Genomic DNA, 21192 nt, shown 5'->3' on the forward strand with positions numbered 1-21192 from the left:
GATAAGGAAGATCTTTGACCTCCACCCCCCCACCAGGCACTCTGAAACCCACCAGCGATGCTCCCACGTGAAACGGAGAAGCGTGAGAATTGCTGGAAGCACCTCTCAAGCATTCTCACAGGGGCTGGAAAAACCTGCTCAACAGGTGTCCCAACAAGAGGATCAGAGTGGCCGGCCGTGCAGCCCAGGAGAACAAAGCTCCCTGCAGAAATTAAAACCGCCCTCAGCAATCTGAAAGGCCAGTTGCTCCTCCATCATCAAGGAGCAAATGCTACCTTTTCGGAAAGGTGAAATGAGGAGAGGACTCATTTTCTTAAAGACTAGAAGTAGAACTTGCCATTTTCTAGTCCATTTAGAAGACAGTTTTCTCTTTTCTTTTTAAAGAAGGGCCAGGTATCAGAGAAATTCTCCACCCCCTGTCATCCTCTCGGTCAGGAGGCAAGTCCTCCTGGGCTGCACCCCTTCCCCTCCCCCGCCCCTGCTCACTCACAGGGATCAAGACTAGGGCTACACTCGGGAGCCAATGGCAAGGTGTGCTTGGGAGCAGTGGGCACCTGCTCGTCGGACGCCTAATCTGCGTGCCCACAGGCCACACTCCATCACTGGGGGAGGGGAACTCAGGCTCTCATTAGCCATTCTAAGTCGCACAGAGGGGCAGAAAGGCAACTCAGGGCAACTCCAGTCCCCTTTCTTTTGTTCTAAAAGAATTTTTGGCCTGTAATAATCCAGAGAATCACCCCAGTTGCTGTTGTCATCCCCCAACCTGGGGACCCCGAGACCTGATGTCACTGAGGGGCATTTCTCACCCCGCCGGATCTTCGGGTCTCCCACAGGACAAGCCTGCTCTGACAGACAGCAGACCGAGGGCGAGGGGCAGGGGACAGGACTAGGTTCCTTGCCCCTGGGCGGAAGGGGAAGGTGGCAGGCAGGCCTCCTGCACCTATGGAGCCACCCAGCCCTCTTCTGCAGCCGAAAACGGACAGAGAATGGGTGCTCGGCACCAAAGGATAAGTCCGGCCACACGTGGCTTCTAGACTGTTAGTGCCAGAGGACTCTGCGGCCCCCAGTGCTCGGGCAGCTACTCCCCACCGCCTGGAGCTGGCAAACCCCTAAACGATGCTACCACTTATGGCCCATCTAAATCCTAAACGCCTTTTAAGGCTACTCACGTTCCCCTTCTCCTGCAGCCTCCCCAGGGCAAGGCTTTCTCACTCCTCTGAGCACCTTTGGGCCTCCGCTGGGTCCTGTCCTGGCTTCCCAGCACCTCAGGGTTTAATTTACCTGCCCTCACCTGATACCCCAAACTGTCATGCAATGCACCTTGTTTCCTGTCAGGCTGGCCTCTGGAGCCCAGAGATTAATACACAAATGCTCACTCTCTCCCAGGAGAGAAAACCACAACCCACGAAAGCAGCAGCAGTCCACTAGAGAACCATCGAGAATGTCATCACTATAAATGGAAGAGTGACCGCTCTGCCTGGAGAGGGGCTGGGCGGCCTCCCGGGAGGGGGTGCTGTTGGCACTGGGCTTTGAAGATGAGTAAGCGCTCGCCAAGCCAAGTGTGGGGAAGGGCGTCCAGATGGGGGACCAGCTCCAGCAAAGCCCAGAGGCAGGCTGGGAGGCAGGGAGGAGGTGGGCTTGTCCGGAGGGGAGGGCGGGGAGGGGCACCCAGAGGGACATGCAGTCAGGGTTCCCCACACCCTCTCACTGCTCACTCTGGGGGGCCCCTCTGAAGCTGCTGGGCCAGAGGACGTGGAGACACGAGGTGGCAGAAGAGCACGTGCCCAGCTGCTCCGGCTCAGAAGTGCGCGTCCGCCTTGCCCTGTGTACACAGCCCACTTCTAACCACAGGAGCCAAACAACAGTGCTCAACAGGCAAAAGGCCTTTAAAAATCAAGGCTGGAGTCCAGTGTGAGGTCTGGCTTGGTTTTCCCAGGCTGCCGCGGAGTTGGGGGTAAAGTCCACTAAGTGCATGCTAGGTAGAGCTGCGATTACTACTTAAAATGATTGCTGCTCCTACTATGCTGGACCCTCAAGCACCTCAAGCACGACCTCATCTGATCTCCTTGGCAGCCTGTGTGCAGGGCCCAGACTAGGGGGAGGCCAGCGAGGCACCCAGGGAGCAAAATTGACAAGTGCTCCTCTTGGGTGCTAACCCTGACCTTGCCTGAGCCTGAGTGAGTGTCTCCTTAAATTCTGGACCTGGGATGCCGGTGAGGGAAGCTGCCTTTCTCTATTTTATGGAGGAAGAAGCCGAGCTTAGGAGAAGCACAGAATTCCCCACTCAGCGTTCCCGAACCCGCAGTCAAGTACCTGGTGGTCCTGCACGGGGACACTCTCTGCGTCCTCCCTTGGCTGGTGGTCCTCCTGCGGGGATGTGGGCCTGGGTTCCGAGGCTGGTCTGGCATCCTCCGCGATGCTGGCCTGGGGGTGGTCCTTGCCCAGCCCGGGGAAGCTGCAGCTGCTCTGGGAGGCCTCGGCACCCCCGGCCTCATCCTCCCCAGCCCCCAGGTCCGGCAGATACCCCTCTGGCTCTTCGAGGTCCACTTCTTCGTTTTTCAAATCCTCCATGCCTTCTGCATAAGCCTCCAAAACCTCAGCCAGGGGAACCTCATAATGCGGGTAGTAGAAAAGGTCATGGGGGATGATGGAGATCCTGGAGAGCGGTGGAGACGGCTTGAAATCCAGGCCTTCTTCGCTGGAGCTGTAGAGGGTCTCCAAGCTGCTGCTGCTGCTTGGTGGATTGGAAGGCAATTCTCCCCGAAGGCCCCGTGGGCCCTCGGCTTCCCCTTCCTCCTCACCCCGACGGCGCCAGGGGGACTCGTGCTTGGCCTTTTCTGGCTTTTTATCCACCGGTGCCTCCTCAGGGGCCAAAGAATAGCCTTGGTCTTCTGGTCCAGGGTCCTTGTGAGGTTCCTGCTGGTTGGGCTTCACAGGGGGCTCATCCAAATCTGTCTTCCTGTGGGCAGATTTACCTCTCCTTTTACGCAACTTCTCAGCACTATCCTCTGACACCTCCTCCTTGGCAGGTTTTTTCTCATGAGGCGAAGGAACCTCGTGGAAAGCCTGGCTGGTGGAGGGAAAATCTACGAGGTCGCTGTTAAATTTCGAGGCTTTTAATGGTATGCCTTCAAAAGAGTCTTCCTTATCCATAGCTTCTACAGTCAGCAGCTTAACCTTGATCTCCATGGAATCGGCCACAATGGTATCCTCTCCCAGCGTTGAGGGGGAACGGCCCTCTTCCCCTGGGCTAGCTGCCCTCTCCGACGCCCCATTCCAGGAGGGAGAGGTCTGGGGAGTCGGAGGATGACTGACCTTACCATCCACTGAAGACACGTCGCTGGGGGCCTCACTGGAAGCTGCTTCCAGGATCTCTGGGGCCTCCTGTTTCAGTGTTTCCTCAGCAACCTCAGCTGCCAAGACCTGTCCGTCCTGCTTGGACGACTCCCTGGTCTCTCTTGGGCTTCCTTCGAAGCAAAGGTCTGGACTGTAGAAAGGGTCCCTACTGCAGGAGGCATCCCCGTAGGTGTCAGCCTCAAAGTGCACAGTTTTCTTGATTGGCAGAGAGGTGGACCTCTGGCTGTCCTTTCTGGATGATAAGATGGAAGATTCCGGAGCCAGCTCACTGGTGCTGTTGATCTGCCCTGGGACCCCTTGGAGAACCTGGTCAATGATCTGGTGCATGGACTCAGAGCAGCTGTCTGCCAGCTCCCGGCTGGTAACGCAGGGCTCCTTCACACCCTCAGGCTTGTCACAGACGAAGACTTTGGAGGGTGGCGGGTGGCTCGTTTCGTGGTTGACAGTATAGGCACGCTCCCCGTTCTCAGTCAGAAGGAAGACGGTGCTCTCTTGTTCAGAAGGGGTTTCTCTGATGCGAACGAAGGTGGCTTCAATAGGGGCTTCTTTGTCGGAATCCGCAAAATCCTCCTGCCAAGAAATACAGGGCAACGTGAAATCAGCAGAGCGTCTAAGTGTCACGTAACGTCCCCTCTCAAAACACAAACACCGAAGTGGAAAAAGCACTTCAGAAGGAATGGAAGTGTTCTGATGCAGATGTAGACTGGCAAATGACTATTGCTCCTGCTGAAATGTGAGAACACCAAAGTTAAAAAGAATGTGTTTTGTTGTTGTTGTTGTTTTTGTGGTACACGGGCCTCTCACTGCTGTGGCCTCTCCTGTTGCGGAGCACAGGCTCCGGACGTGCAGGCTCAGTGGCCATGGCTCACGGGCCCAGCCACTCTGCGGCATGTGGGATCTTCCCGGACCGGGGCACGAGCCCATGTCCCCTGCATCGGCAGGCGGACTCTCAACCACTACACCACCAGGGAAGCCCCGAATGTGTTTTTTTAAAGCTATGGCTGCAAAGACATATCAATGAACTGAACTCTGGAGAAGGATGAGCCCTTCCTAAGTGAGCAGAGATTGTCCGTGACTTCATACCTGTGGGCCACTGCCTGGTCTGGGTATGGACAGGAGAGCGAACTCATCCGAGATAAGGAAAGATCAGCTAAATATTTATTGATTGTGTGGGCTGGCATGAGAGATTGAATCTAGAAGGGGCCCAAACACAAAACTAGTTCTCTTCATATACTAATTCTCCCACACAGGGACTTTTGCTAAGTAAGATGCAGCTGAATTATTCACAATAGCTAAGACATGGAAGCAACCTAAGTGTCCACCAAAAGAAGAATGGATAAAGAAGATGTGGTGTATATATTTACACACACACACACACACGCACACACACACACACACACTGGAATATTACTCAGCCATAAAAAAGAATGAAATAACGCCACTGACAGCAACATGGATGGACATAGAGATTATCGTACGAAGTTAAATAAGGCAGACAGACAAAGACAAATATCATATGATATCATTTATACATGGAATCTAAAATATGATACAAATGAACTTATTTACAAAACAGAAACAGACCCACTGACATAGAAAACAAACTTATGGTTACCAAAGGGGAAAGGCAAGGGAGGGATAAATTAGGAGTTTGAGGTAAATATATACACACTACTATATATAAAATAGATAACCAACAAGGACTTATTATATAGCACAAGGAACTATATTCAATATCTTGTAATAATCCATAATGGCAAAGAATATGAAAAAGAATATATGTATGTAACTGGATCACTTTGCTGTACGCCAGAAACTAACATAACATTGTAAATCAACTACACTTCAGTTAGAAACAAAAAGATGCAGCAGCTGAGAGCAGGGCTGAAAAGCAGAGAGCAATCTTGGTGGTACTGCAGAGCTTGGCTCCCAATGCACTGGTAGGGAGAGTGGATTGACCTCATTATACAATTACTTGAAACTGGAGGGCTGAAATTAAATAAAACTGCAACAGAACCCTTATCAACTCTTGAGAAGGTCAAAATGATCAGCTCCTCATTTTAGGTCCTTGTTTGGGAAAGGGCTCTATTCTCTGGGGGGAAAATGTCATCTACCTCAACTGTACTGCTCTTTTGTACACCAGGTTTGGCATAAAATAAAAAAAATTTAAGACACAAATAAGCAAGAGAAGAGACCCATAATCAGCAGAAACAATAGTCATTAGAAGTAGACCCAGAGATAACCTGGGGTTAGAACTAGTAAATAAAGAGTCTACAATAACTGCTTAACCTATACTATAAGAAGTACAAAGGTTTTTCTTCAGGCTGAAGGAAAGGATCACAGATGAAAGCCTGGAGCTGAAGGGGGGAATGAAAAGTACCTGAAATGGTAAATGTATGGCCAATATAAAAGACTATTTTAAAAGTTTTCTTAAAAAGTCTCCTGTTTAAAGCACAAATAATACATATGCAGAAGAAAGTCAGGCAATAACAGCACAAAGGAATGGAGAAGAGGTGAGTGGAATGAAATAGTTGCATATATACAAATATATAAATATGCGTTTTATTTAATGTTGTATTATAGTAATCCAAAGTAGACTGAGTTATGTTCAAGATGAATATTATAACCCCTAGGAAAACTACTAAAAAGATAAAACAAGGAGATGTTGTTTTAAAGCCAACAGAGGAGATAAAATGGAAACCAAAAAAGTAATTGAGGGCTTCCCTGGTGGCGCAGTGGTTGAGAGTCTGCCTGCCAATGCAAGGGACACAGGTTCGTGCCCTGGTCTGGGGGGATTCCACATGCCGCGGAGTGGCTGGGCCTGTGAGCCACGGCCGCTGAGCCTGCGCGTCCGGAGCCTGTGCCCCGCAATGGGAGAGGCCACAACAGTGAGAGGCGCGTGTACCATAAAAAAAAAAAAAAAAAAGTAATTGAATAATCAGAAAAACAGTTAGAAAGGAAGGACGGGGGAGCATAGAACAGATAGGACCAATAGAAAACAACAAGCAAGATGGTAGACTACGTGAAGTAAATGGTAAAAAAAGACACGAATAAAATGACACACTAATTCTTGTCAGAATGGATAAAAAACAAGACCCAACTCTATACTATTTGCAAGAGATGTGCTTTAAACATAAGCGTACTCTGAAAGGAGAAAGATGGTAAAAGATGTATCACACAAACACTAATCATAAGAAAGTTGGTATGGCTATATTCCTGTCAGACCAAGGACACTCCAAGACAAACTAAAATACAAATAGACATAAACTGATGATGTCGTCAGGAAGAGACAACAGTGCTACATGTGTGTCATGTGTGGCAGGGCTTCCACACACATAAAGCAAAAGCTGACAGAACTGAGAAGCGCAACAAATCCACAATCATGAGTCAGAGAGTTTCAACGTTTCTCCCTCACACTCATGGATAGGAAAAGCAAAAAAAAAGTCAGTATGTCCCTAGGATATTAGAACAGCATATTACCCAACTCAACCTAATTGATATTTAAAGACTGTCAAAGCTTTCACTGCACAAGACACATTCTTTGCAAGTGCATATGGTATGTTTACCCAAAGAAACCGTACGTCGGGCCATAAAGCCAGGCACAGTGTCTGGTACGCGGTCAGGGCTTAATGAATGTTTACTGAAATGTACTAAACTCAGCTGAATTGTTAAGCTTAAAAAAAACAGCAGTTTAATGGGAGTCTAGATTAGCTGGGATGGCTCATCTGTATTCCCCTGGGGATGTAAATGGACTGTTCTGTGGTGATGCACTGTGTTCCATGAGTCAGGATGACCTATACCAGGTATCATATCTTGTTCAACCTCTCTTGCCCCAGCCCTAGTCTCTGACCCCAGCACTGGGGAGATCCAAGGGTCAGATCTACTGAATCCTGGCCGTGACCCTGACTCACACAAATATCATAAATTTTAGTTAATTTTAAACTCTGCCTACAGCTTAAGAGCTCAGGGCTAATAAAAGCCCTGGTGCCTAGTATTTCAGAATTTAGTAATGGTCTATGAAGATTCAAGTACAAAATAACATCACCACCATTTTCTGGGCATCAACTGCTGTGCCACGCACAGGAGTAAGTACTTTATGTATCTATTTATTCTTCACGTAACTCTGAAATGTGAGTCATCTTTCCATTTTACAGATGGCATCTCATACGGACATGTATCAGAGAGGTTAAGTAAGCAGCTCAAGGTCACACAGCTTCAAGTGGAAGAACGGACATTCCAGCCCGTGGAATGCCTGCTTCTAAAGCACCCTGGAAAGTGATCTGTGGGCCAGAAACAGATGGGAAACACACACATAGGTAGGGACTGGAATGAAAGCCACATCCTGGGGAAGACCCAGTCTGGCTCTTCTGAGCTATACCAAATGGGGTCTCAGTTTCAGCATATGTTGTAAGGAATCTAAAAGCCTGAACTTTGCAACCGCAGAGAAGTGGGATCAAACCCCAGCTCTGCACTTGGTAGCTGGGCAACCCTGGAGAGCTCTTTAAGCCTCTTAGAGTATCTGTTTTCTCTTCTACAAAATGAAAATAATGATACCAAGTCAAGTGGAATTGCAGAGGTGGCAGTCAGCCCAGAGACACAAGGGATGGTTACCTGACAAGCCTCCAGCTACAAGAGCAGCCCATTCTCCCTGCAAGTATTAGCTCTTGATGCTTTTTTCTTTTTTGTCTAGTACGTCTAACGTTACCTGAAATGATGATGTGTTTGCTGACTTGTCAACTGTTTTCTCTATTAGAACAAAGCTACAAAAGGTCAGGGACCTCATCCATCTTGTTTATTGCTAAGTTCCCCTGCGCCAGCAGTAGGTGTTTGGCAGATTTCCAGTAAATTCAATAAAGGACTGTTGTTATCCTTGTGATCAGTGTTATTATCATCTTGGGCTTATGCACGGGTTGGCTGGAGGTTCAACAGAGCCATGACAACTTTTAAAAGGTCTGATTCTGGGGCTTCCCTGGTGGCACAGTGGTTGAGAGTCTGCCTGCCGATGCAGGGGACACGGGTTCGTGCCCCGGTCCGGGAAGATCCTACATGCCACGGAGCGACTGGGCCCGTGAGCCACGGCCACTGAGCCTGCGCGTCCGGAGCCTGTGCTCCGCAACGGGAGAGGCCACAGCAGTGAGAGGCCCACGTACCGCAAAAAAAAAAAAAGGTCTGATTCTGCTCCAAAAAATCTGTCACCAAGTATACTCAGATTCTGAAAATAAAAAGGCATGCTTTTGAATGGTCATTGTCTATGAGAATTTTTCACATTCTGATCAAATCTGGTAGATTGCTAAAATGTTCCATCTGACATCTAGAAAATCAAGTAGCTGATTCATATTACAAGTGGGCATCTCTTCTAATCTTAATAAAGTTTGGGATGGGAAGAGGTTTGTAAGAGGTGTGCCTAACTTCCCACTCTGCTTTTAAATGTCATACACGTTATCTATGATTTTGAAATGAATAAGTGGCAAAGCAACGCTCAAGGCGCTTGAGATCGAGTTTTGACCCTTATGGCTGTCACACAGAACAACACAGCCTGAACCCCAAGCTTCATGTGATGGCCAGCTGATGGAAATGTATGGTTTCTGAATTATAGGTAAGGAAAACAGACATACGGCTTCCAACTCCGGGAAATGTTCTAGAAACTGAGCCACGTAAGTCACGATGGACTGCTCGTCTGGCGTGTCAACCATGATGTCTGTTAAGAGAGAAACAGGAGTTAGAAGGACACGTAAAACACGGTTTTTATTTTATTTATTTAAAACATTTTTAATTAAAAAATTGTTTTCCAGCTTTATTGAGGTACAATTGACAAATGAAAATTGTATATATTTAAGGTGTACAACATGATGGTTTGACATACATATACATTGTGAAATAATTCCCACAATCAAGTTAATTCACACATCCATCACCTCACAGAGTTACCTTTTTTGTTTTTTGGGTTTTTTTGGTGTGCTGAGAAATCTTAAGATCTACTCTCTTAGCAAATTTCTAGTACACAATACAGTATTATTAGCTATAGTCACCATACTGTATGTTAGACTCCCCAGAACTTATTCATCTTATAACTGAAAGTTTGTACATTTCCCTACTTTTCCCACCCCACCCCCAATCCCCAGCCCCTGGTAACCACCCTTATACTCTCTGGTTCTATGAGTTTGGCTTTTTTAGATTCCACGTATAAGTGAGATCATGTAGTATTTGTCTTTCTGTGCCTGGCTTACTTCACTCAGCATAATGTCCTCCAGGTTAATTTGTGTTGTGGTAAATGGCAGGATTTCTTTCTTTTTCGTGGCTAAATAGTATTCCATTGTACATACACACAGCATTTTCTTTATCTCTTCATCCACTGATGGACACGTCAGTTGTTACTATGCTTTGCCTATTGTGAATAATGCTGCAGTGAACACTGGTGTGCAGATATTTCTCCAAGATTGCAATTTCGTTTCCTTTGTTTTTGTTTTTTGTTTGTTTGTTCTGGGGGTTTGGGGGGGGCTTTTTTGTTTTGGGGGGGTTTTTGGTCATGCAGTGCGCCTTGTGGGATCTTAGTTCCCTGACCAGGGATCAAACTCAGGCCCACAGCAGTGAAAGCACTGAGTCTTAACCACTAGACTGCCAGGGACTTCCTGAGGTGGTTGGTTTATTTTTGTTTGTTTTTTTTACATTTCATTTCCTTTGGATATATATTCAGTAGAGGGTTTGCTGGATCACATGATTGTCTATTTTTAATTTTTTGAGGAACCTCCACACAGTTTTCCGTAAGAGCTGCACCAATTTACATTCTCACCAACAAGAACACACGGTTTTTACATGGGATCTTGGGATGCTTGATCGTGCAGGATCCCACAGACCAGGGAGGTTTCTTCTCTTTATTGTACACTTCAGGAAATCTAGGCCCAGAGAAGGGGAATGATTTGAGTGAAGCCTCACAAGTGGCTGATGAGCAGAGAAGGTGGAATGAAGACTCCAGCTCTCCTTGTACCCAAGATTCTGTTCCCTACTGTCTTAGTCCCTCCCTGCCAGCAGCCAGCTCATTGCCTGCCCCATCAGCGAGTCTGTTGAGCTGGGACCCTCACACACTGCCAGAGGGAGTCCTAAGTTAGCCTAATCCACATGGAAGGCGATTTGACAGAGATAACCAAGTGCCCTAAAAAGGTGAGTACTTTCTAGCTGTATCATTCATTCTGCTGTTGGGACCTGGTCCTGGAGGAAATAATCTGAGATGCACACCGAGCTTTAACCAATAAGATGTTCACTGCAGCGTTATATATAAACATGACTATTCTGAAACAACCTCGATGTCCACCAGTAGTAAAGAGCTAAGTAAATTTTGGTGCACCCACTAAATGGACCATTATGTGGCCAATAAAAATATGTAATGAAGACCTGAAGACCTCCTATCAGCATACTTATGTCACAATTATAACGTTAGGTTTAAAAAAAGTAGGATACAAAACCGTACATACACTGAATGATCCCAATTAGGTAAAAAAATTGTAATTAGATGTAAGGAAAAATACTGGGAAAATGATCTCAGTGGCAGGAATACAGGAGATATAAAAATGACTTCATTAGATGTTTCTGTATTCTCCAGATTGGACGGCAGGTGTTACATACTTAAAAAAAAAAAAAAAAAACATTATTACGAAGAAAGAGAAAGAGAGAGAGAACCACATCTACCTTCTGGCTCCAGGAGCCTGGGGATGTGAAGGGCGTCGTGAGCGATGCTGAAAGCCTTCTCCAGATTTTCCCGCATGGAGTCTTCTAGCGCCAGCTTCATGTCGACCAGGCTGGGGTCGATGGCCTTGATCACTGCCAGGAAAGCCAGCCCACTTCTCCAGCTGCCTGCAAAGTCCTGCACTGCCACGCCATACCTGAGGAAAAGCAGCAGCCTCAGTGCAGGTCAGTAAGCAGACTTGGGGATGCCTCGCTGGCCTCCGAGCGGGGCTGGGAGCTGCTGACCTGGGGAGGCCAAGAGGCCCCAGGCCCTGAGGATCAGGATAGCTGCACTGAACCATCGGTATTTCCATTTCCAGACAAACAGGATAGGAAGGTGTACATCACACGAGGAGACATAATAGAACCTTGTGTTTCCCAATTCCCAGATATATACATATTTATACACACATATATATAAAGGAGTCATTTTATACACTGTTCCTTTTATCAGTAATGTTCAAAATGCAGCAAACATAGATGTGTTGTGTAAAAAAATGGAGCCAGAAAGACCCAAGTTCACACTCGGCTGCCCCACTGTGCTTCCAGTGTTGTGGCCTTGAGTCACATACCTTCTAAGCCTCAAACTCATTTATAAAACAGGGCAGCTGTCATGGGCAAGCATTAGGTTGAATCCCCCAAAACGGCCATGTCACGTGGACAATCTAATGTGCAATGCAGATGGCACATGAAAGCCACTCGCTAACGGATAGCTAATGTCATGATTAATATAAATAAAATCATAACATTAAAAGTGACAAAGATAGATAATCCTGCCAGGCACTAATTTCCTTTGGACTCCATCCTTTGAGACCATATCCGCCCCTGTCAATCTCTCAACTGTGATCCCTGAACTCTCTTTAAAAAAAAAATCCTGGGGCTTCCCTGGTGGCGTAGTGGTTGAGAGTCCACCTGCCGATGCAGGGGACACGGGTTCGTGCCCCGGTCTGGGAAGATCCCACGTGCCATGGAGCGGCTAGGCCCGTGAGCCACGGCTGCTGAGCCTGTGCATCTGGAGCCTGTGCTCCGCAATGGGAGAGGCCACAACAGTGAGAGGCCCACGTACCGCAAAAAAAAAAAAAAAAAAAAAAAAATCCTGTTATTTAGAAATCATTTGAGATTCATAAGAAATTGCAACAGTAGTACAAAGGGCCCCTGTAGACCCTTCACCCAGCTTCCTACGGCAGCATCCTACATGTGTTATCAGAACCAGGACATCGACGTGGGTACAGGGCTATTAAAACCAAGACCGAATTAGGATTTCATTGGCTTCAGTGTCACGGGGATGGTGTAAGTGCCGTGACATTTTGTCACAAGCACCCATTCCTGTGACCAGTGCCATAATGGCGATACAGACTGTTCTACTCCCCGCAAAGGCCCTTCCTCTCTTTATAGCCACCCTAACTCCTGTCAATGAGTTCACTTTTGGTTGATTTATTTTAAAATACCATTTACTGGTTGCTCACATTAATCAACTCTATCACGCTTAACCCCTTAATCAAAACCCCAAAGATCCAACTTCTCTCTCATCTTTTATTTTTTCCTGCCATCTTTTATTTCCATACACTGGGGAGCCAGGATCCACTGCTGAGCACTTACTCAGTGCTGGTACTCTGCAAGGTGCTTTCACAGAGTTTATTTCATTTAACCCTAACTCTCCCATAAGGGGGTGAATGGTAAGTCACCATCTTAACAGATGCAGCTTAGAAAGGTAAGAGATTCACCAGGGTCTCCCCAGTCTGGAAGGGGTTAAACAGAAGGCCAGGAACTTGGTTCCAGTTCACCTGTCTCAGTTTTGGAAGGGCCAGACCTGACTCTGATAGGTTGCAGCCTTTATCGTTACTCGTTTTTAAGTAGGTACAGACTCTGAAAGATACCCAGAAGCTTAATAATAAATGTGTCCATGTTATTAGGATCCAAGGGCCATCCCCACATTGGGATTTAATGTGCTGAAGGCCCCTGGGATTTCTATTCAAATTCTATCATCAGCTTTCTGCAAACCAAACATGGGGTGAGTACAGTTTTGTGGCAGAAACAGAAACTGACAGAATCCCTTTTCTGAGGGTCTGTGTGAAGCTCCGGGCACATAACTGAGTAAACGGTGATGCCCTTTTTCTTAGCCCTCCTCCCCCTGCCTGGCAGCACGGGGTGCTGGGGAACAGGGCGTGCGGCTTACTTCCTTGTTTTCCTCTGCACCCATGTCAACAGTGTCCTGATGGCCTTCCTCTGGTCTTTCACCGATATCACCGCACTCCTCTCTGCGGTGGGCGTGGGTGGGAAGGAGGAGTCTGAGTCTGTGCCCCCCGAGCCGGGTGACAGGCTGGAAGATGGAGAATTTCTGCTGAGGTTGCCGGTGAGTTCTTTAATCTGGAAGGAAAACGGCGTTTCAGACCCCGGAGGCAGACCCAGCACGGTCCCTCGGGGACCCCGGCTGGAGGGACCAGCTGTGCAGAACTGGTTCTCCAGATCGGGAGAAACCCCTTCCTGAGGGTCGTGTGTCAGGGGTCAGGGCAGTACTCATGATGGCCTGGCTGTTTCTTGTGGCCTGTGGTGCGTGCAATGATGCTTTGCAGGGAAAATCATGTCTTCCTGGAGTCTCTTTAGCTCTGGCCAGAGGCTGCAGATGAGGTCTTCCTGACCTGACTCCACCTACCCCTACCCCGTCCTTCCATGGCCGTCGCTCCCAGAGTGCATCATGCTGTTTCAAGCCCCACCGCCTGTGCTCACCCAGGTCCTGCTGCCTGGATGTCCCTCCCTTCCAACACTGAACTCCTGGCTACTCAAAATGTGCTCTTACCACGGGGTGCCTGTGAGAAATGCAGAACCCCAGGCCCCGCCCCAAACCTACGAAATCAGACTCTGCATTTCAATACCACCCCCATACCAGGTGATTGGTTTGCACAATAAAGTCTGAGAGGCACTTGTCTAGCAAACTCCTCATTCTTTAAAACCCTGCTCTGGTGTCACTTTATCCAGGAAGTGTTCCCCTCCCCCCTTCCCCCTCTGAGATAGTTGCCCCAGCTTGGAGCTTTTACAACACTCTGCTCATATGCTGACCATGGCCTGCACCACAGAATTCTATAATATGGGACTGACTTGTCTGAGACACCAGAAAGTCATGAGAGCAAGACTTTGTATGCTCAGAGCCTGGCACATGGGAGAAACTCACTAAACATTTACCAAATAAATGAATGACGATCCAGAGTGGAGTTAAGGACTTTTTACACATTTCAGGACGTTTCCAGTCTATCAGGGAGTTGAAGAACGAACATCAGTAACCGAAGCCTGTATATGACACTGTACAATTGACAGAGGGCTTTCCCACGTAGCATCTCTTGATGCTCACCACATATTTGGAGCACTGCTACCATTTCACAGATGTGGAAACTGAAGCTCAGAGGGAGCCTTTGGTTTTGTAAGTTCAAGGCTATTGTCTCCAAGCCTTGTTTGAGCTCATTCTTCTCTGAAATGTAAGCATGAGCCTCTGTGAAGATCATTTTTATGCTTGGGAGACCCATTAAGCAACGAGCCACGATTTTCTATTTCAAAAGAGGGGGATTTTAGAAGATAAAACATCAGCTCACTCCCTCCTACTCAGGAAAAAGAACCTGAGCACAATTTGAAATATCCCCTTCATACTCCAGCCACAGACCCTGCCCTTGCTCTATAAAATCTGCATTTCCAGATGGAGGCTGAGGGTGCTCAGGATGGAAAAGCAAGGTCTTTCCTGTCACACACACCTCTTCCTAGAGCTATCTTTGGACAGGCTCTTTAACCGTATCGGATGAATACAAGTCATTTTAGGAAAGTAACTGTACCAAGTTCAATTTTTGGTTGGAAGGATTCCCCAGCTCTTGGGACACTTTAGAACAAAATTACTTTTCGAAGTAAATAGTTAACTCTTCAAGTACCAAGAGGAGAAGAGAGCTCACGTCACTTTTAGAATCACAGGAATTCAAAACCTTTAGCAACCAGGTTCTTCCAGTTCTTTCCCAGGAAACAGAAACGTCGAAATCTGTTAGAAACGAAATCTCACTGTCTCCCTCCATCCAGCTCCACTCTTGTGCTGCTGGAGATCATTACCGTGTGTTACAGGAAAGAAATGACTTTACCTGGAAGAAGAGGATGATGTTCCAGATCAGCCCAAGGACCAAAGAGGGGTTGCCATCTGCTATTTCTGCCGCGTCGATGCTAACCAGTTTTACCTGGAGAGAAGCAATTTATAAGCTTAACAAGAGAGTCCAAACAGGATGCAACGTGTTATTTTCTGATGCTGTCGTCGTGGGCCTGTTTCTCTTTCTCACCTGTGCTGTTCGGTGCTGCCCCAGGCCACCTCTCAGGGACCCCAACATGCAAAAGTGTATGTAAGTGTGTCTAATAAACACGTGCATAGTACTTCACACGCGCAGACACTATTCTAAGCTCCTTACAAGTGTGCATCCTCCCAGCTCATCCTCACAACCCCACATCACAGATTCTTCTATTATCTCTATATTTCCGGTAAAGAAATTCCAGAGCAGTCAATGTAACGTGCCCAGGACACACACCTAGTAAGAAAGTCATCCTTTTCCAAGAACAGATGGTAAATGCCCAGGGGCGGTCTGTGTACTACACTAACACCACCAAACCTCCAGATTTATAACACGTCTTTGGATAAACACAGCACTGACATCAGCGATCAAGGAACACGGACAGCTAAGGCAATTATCCATTACTCATTAGAAATAGTGCGTGGGGATAAGGCTGCTACCCAGCGTTTCTGCATCTTTCTGCAACATTCCGTAACAAAATACCCTACTGACTGGTTCAAATGGGCATATTTGAGAAACCCTTAAGAGATTACGTTATTTATTTAACTATGTTCTGACTGCAGAGGATTGCCCTTGGTGAATGCCTGAGGCACTGGTTTTCAAAGTGTGGTTCCTGGACCAGCAGCATCAGCCTTGTCACCTGGGAACTCCTTAGAAACGCAAATTCTCCCCCAGACCAACTGAATCAGAAACTCTGGGAGGGGCCATGATCTGCATTTTAACTGGAGCTCCAGGTGACTCTGCTACACGCTTGGGTTTGAGGACCACCGCCCTAAGTCATCATTTTACTCTGCAAACAAAACCTGAGTATGTAGATCAGGGGTCTGCAAACTTCTGTAAAGAGCCAGAGAGTAAATATTGAAGACTGCAGGCCACATCCATCTGTGTCACATTTTCCGCCTCTTCATTCTTTACCACCCTTTCCATTCTTCAGGGGGAGGAGAGGAGAAATCAAATAAATCAAGGTAAACTTTTTCTTTTCTTTTTTTGGCTGCGTTGGGTCTTCGTTGCTACGCAGTTTTCCTCTAGTTGCCGCGAGCGGGGCTACCCTTCGTTGCTGTACACGGGCTTCTCTTCATTGCGGTGGCTTCTCTTGTTGCGGAGCATGGGCTTTAGGCACACGGGCTTCAGTAGTTGTGAAGCATGGGCTCAGTAGTTGTGGCTCGCGGGCTCTTGAGCACAGGCTCAGTAGTTGTGGCACACGGGCTTAGTTGCTCCGCGGCATGTGGGATCTTCCCGGACCAGGGCTCGAACCCGTGTCCGCTGCATTGGCAGGCAGATTCTTAACCACTGCGCCACCAGGGAAGTCCCAAGGTAAACTTTCAAATCCAAGTTTGATTCATAAAATTCTGCTCAGGAGACTCGGGAAAGAAAACACAAAGAGAGCGTCTCACACAAATACGTCTTTCTCTCTTTCCTTTGGGGCTTTAAAAAAAGATGGGTCTCTGATCCTACCAGTTCATCAGGGGTTTCTGACCGCACCCATCAGTAGGGCCTGGGCTTTCCTAATCACAGGTGAGAATCCTGAGTCCCTGGCTCAGGTGTGTTTTGCAGGTTGATGCCCAGAGAATAATCCAGGGAGCACAGCTCATCACTGGCGGGTTAGAGGCTGAAGGAAGTTGTCAATATTGTGAACAACAAAGCCAATCAAATTCAGGCCCAGTAGTTCGTCCATATTCATCACGGCCACACGTCCCATGGGATGAATCACCTGCGGTCTGTGGCTGATCGTGTACCCTGGACCTCTGCTCCGGCAGCTCCCTCCGTTTTTGTGGCTCAATGATCATATCCCAGCGCGGGGGAGTCACATCAAAGCACTTAGTCAAGGTGACAGTCCTGGCCTTTGCTAACCCCTGGAGGAAGCCCAGCATGGCCTCTGAGCTGAGGTTCATGAAAAGTGTCCCAAAGTGAGAAATCACAGAGCTTCCTTGTAGGGATGTGGGGACTAGGATGGTGCACCCTCTTGGGACAGGGAGGGAAGCGGGGGCGGGGAGCAGCCATCACCTTTGGAGAATAAAGCGCTCTCCTGGCCACAGGGACTGGGGAGCCTGGCTGAGGGAAGGCGGGGATTATGGATATTCCCGAAGACCTTGTCTCGAGTGCCCAGCCACTGCTTGGTTCTCCCTGGCAAACAGACGATGTAGCAGCCAGACATCAGTCAGAAGCTTCAGGGACAATGTCCTCCTCCTCCTCTTCCCGCTAACTTGGTTGTTTTCACCACACTGACAATAAAGGGACCAAGTGGCTTCTGGGAATATTCCTTCTCCCCCTCTGGCCGGCACATCCATCGTGGGGCAGTGATAATGGTCATCACGGTAATGCCCTCCCCGGGGAGTGCTGACTTCTGCCCAGTGGTTTTCATGGGTTAGTCATACTATACCCATTGCACAGATGAGGAAGTTGAGGCTCAGAGAGGTTGAATGACCTGCCGGAGGTCACAGAGCTGGTCCTGTGGGGCAGCGGGTCTCTGACACAGGAGTGAACACCATGCTCTGAGCCTCATAGTTTCGGGGGAGAGAGGGAGGGACAGAGGCTGGCCACACTAACAGCACCTGAATCCTGGGGCAAGTGGGACCTGACCGCTGCCCCTCCAGCACCCGCTTGGCATCGATCACCCAGTTCTGGGCACTTGTTTGGCTCAGGAGAGCCACTGTGGCCCGTCCTCCCTCCAGCTGGGTCAGTGGGACAGGATGGGGCCACAAGGGCCCAGGAGCGCTCTGTGGATTCTGGCAATGGGAAAGAGACTGCAACCAAAATGCCAGTTTCCACCTGCCTCACTCACGGGTGCTCCCCTCCCCATGGGGCCATTCACCTGTCTCACCTGCCGGCCACGGGAGCCAATGGGGCAAAGAGCTGACATAACACAACCACATTTGGCATATTTCCAGATTTTTAAATAAAAAATAAAGGAGAAGGGAGCTTTACTGTTCTTTCTTTTGTACCATAAGGCAGCTACTGCAGTTGGGGAAACATTTAGGGATGGATTACAGAAGGCCAGGCCTGCCACCCCTGAGCATGGGCTAGTCCTCCCTGCAACACCCCCCAGCAGGCTCCCAGGCTGTTTGTTTTTTCGCTTCTGCAGGATCACTGCTCCTCCCTGGGCCCCTGCACTGATGAGCAGCCTGCTGTCTGCGTGAGGCCTCTTCTGAGAGGCTCTAAGCTCCTTGAAGCGGAGATGTGCTCCTAATGCAGCTTTATGTCCCCAAGGCTGAGCACAGCCCTGGGCCCACAGAAGACACTTTGTACATGCAGGGGGAGAGTTCTGCCTACAGTACAGACCCATCGGCACATGGCAGCTGGCAGAGCAGGAAATTACTTAGGGGTTCACAAGCTGGAAGGAAGAACAGTGAGCATCCCGGGCAGTGGTCCCGAGCCCCCACGTTATCATAAGAACAACGCTCTTCGGAATTCAGGGGTGGACACTGCCCAGAAGGGCCACACCTAACGCTCCCTTCCAGGAGCAGACAGTGGAGCTGTGGAGCTGGGGAGAGGTAGCAGGAGCCACAGCTAACGAACGCGGCCCTCGCCCTGTGCCCTGTGCCCGCACCTGGCTAAACCCCACCTGGACGGGCACAGTCCATCCTCAACAACTCTCTGGAGTAGGTTTGGCTTTCATCACCTCTGTGTAACAGATGTGGAAATGGAGGCTCAAGGCGTCTACATCATTTTCCAGGAGCGGAAGCCGTGGCAGCGGTGCCCTGAACGTGCCGTCAGCACCGAGGCGGATGGCAAAACTGACTCTGCAGAGAGGCCAGCGTTTTCACGAAACGGGATGTGCTTTTTTAAAAGCAGCTTTATTGACAGATACAATTCACATCCCATCCAATTCACCCATTTAAAATATGCAATTCCAGGGCTTCCCTGGTGGTGCAGTGGTTGAAAGTCTGCCTGCCAGTGCAGGGGACACAGGTTTGTGCCCTGGTCCGGGGGGATCCCACATGCCACGGAGCGGCTGGGCCCGTGAGCCATGGCCGCTGAGCCTGCGCGTCCGGAGCCTGTGCTCCGCAATGGGAGAGGCCACAACAGTGAGAGGCCCGCGTACCACATTAAAAAATAATAATAAAATAAAAAATAAAAAAATAAAAAAATAAAATATGCAATTCCATGGTTTTTTGGCATCACCATAATTTTAGAGCATTTTCATCACCTCAAAAAGAAATCCTGGGCCTCCCTGGTGGCGCAGTGGTAGAGTGTCCGCCTGCCGGTGCAGGGGATACGGGTTCGTGCCCCGGTCTGGGAGGATCCCATATGCCGCGGAGCGGCTGGGCCCGTGAGCCATGGCCGCTGAGCCTGCGCGTCCGGAGCCTGTGCTCCGCAGCGGGAGAGGCCACAGCGGTGAGAGGCCCGCGTACCACAAAGAAAAAAACAAAAAATCCTATACCCTTTAACTGTCACTTGTCTAATCCCCCAACCTCTCTCAACCCTGAGCAAACACCCATCTCTTTTTTGACTCGAGAGATTTCCCTGCTGGACGTTTCATAGGAATCGATTCATAGAAGTGGTCCTTTTTGTCTGGCATCTTTCATAATGTTTTCAAGGTTCATCCACACTGTGGCTTGTATCAGCACTTCATTCCTTTTCATGGCAGAATAATATTCCATTGCATGGATAGACCACATTTTGTGCATCCCTTTGTCCATGGATGGGCATCTGGGTTGCTCCTGCCTTTTGGCTATTATGAATGATGCTGCTATGACCAGAGCTATGCTTTTTGGCCGTCACCACCTGAACTCCCTCCTAGGTCTGGGGCTTTCCCCACAGTATGGGAGGCAGAGTACACCTCCCTCTTCAAAAGCCAAAGGTGCTTTTCTCTGCCCTTGGCAGCCAGGACATGGGTGGGGATCCAGGCTTATCAGCCCAGGCCTTAGAATCTGAATGAGTGACACTGAGAGCTCCTTCCAGGGGCTGTGCTGGAGGCAGGGCGACAGTGCAGTAAAAACCCCTCAGCTTGTCCGACGCATCGGCATGTACAGCAGAACATCATCACAAAGTGCAATTTGTTTGGGGTTCCTGATGGTAAACAACAGGATCTGATCGGGGCTGGTTTAAGCAGAAAAGGAATGTGTTGAAAGGGTGCTAAGGGGTCACAGAATGACTCGGAAGACTGGGGAATCAGGGCTGGGATGAAACCCAGGGCTGCTAAGTGCCAGCACCACTGCACGGCCCCTCCCCCTCCCAATGCAGGGACCCACGTGGTCCTTAATTGGTGAAACTTAATGAAAGGGGAACTTTGGAAATTTCATCCCTCTAAGGCCATTCCTTCCCAGTTTTGAAGGACGTGAAGCAGAGTTCAAAACACAGAAAAGGCTAATTTAAGTCGAGAAAGTTATATCAAAGGGGACAGAATTATGTAATTTTCCCCCGGCTCATTTAGCCCCCTTTTCCTCCTTGCTTCTCCCATATTCTGAGTTCTAAGAAAAAGTTTTTCACGCTGACATGCTCTTATCCCCCAAAATGAAAAAGAAAATGTCAACTAAATTCTGAACATCTGAGAACCTGATAGAGATGGAGGGGCGGGCAGGGGGTCAGGGACTGTATCTCTCGCTGATGGATTAGCTGCGTGAGTTCTGTTACATTTCAACTTAGTTTCATTCGACCATCTCAGCAGGGTCCCTTTTGCCCGCATCTCTTCTGACCGGCATTAAACTTCAAATTATGTCCTTTTTGTCACAGGGGAGTCTGTGTTAACAAGATGTGTTTCAAATACTTACATTGCTATCTTCCAAGAACTTAAGTGCTTTTGCTATGTTGTTCAACCGAAAAATACGATGGGACGAGGATTTGTATTCGTGCAGCTGTAACACAA

At 48.5% G+C, this 21192-nt stretch overlaps 1 protein-coding gene across 2 annotated transcripts in view; it reads right to left on the minus strand.

Moving 5' to 3' along the window:
* The window catches only part of CLMN (calmin), a 124928-nt gene that overhangs the window by 17667 nt on the left and 86069 nt on the right, over positions 1-21192 (minus strand). For both annotated transcript variants that reach the window (XM_081227569.1, XM_081227570.1), the window contains exons 4-9: positions 21098-21181; positions 15189-15281; positions 13253-13443; positions 11041-11234; positions 8973-9055; positions 2314-3927 (exon numbers count right to left, since the gene is read on the minus strand). In XM_081227569.1, coding sequence (XP_081083695.1) covers positions 2314-3927; positions 8973-9055; positions 11041-11234; positions 13253-13443; positions 15189-15281; positions 21098-21181 — 2259 coding nt within the window. The remainder of the gene's footprint in view (positions 1-2313; positions 3928-8972; positions 9056-11040; positions 11235-13252; positions 13444-15188; positions 15282-21097; positions 21182-21192) is intronic.

Source organism: Mesoplodon bidens (genome assembly GCF_964165515.1).
Source record: "Mesoplodon bidens genome assembly, chromosome: 3".
Classification (NCBI taxonomy): Eukaryota; Metazoa; Chordata; class Mammalia; order Artiodactyla; family Ziphiidae; genus Mesoplodon; species Mesoplodon bidens.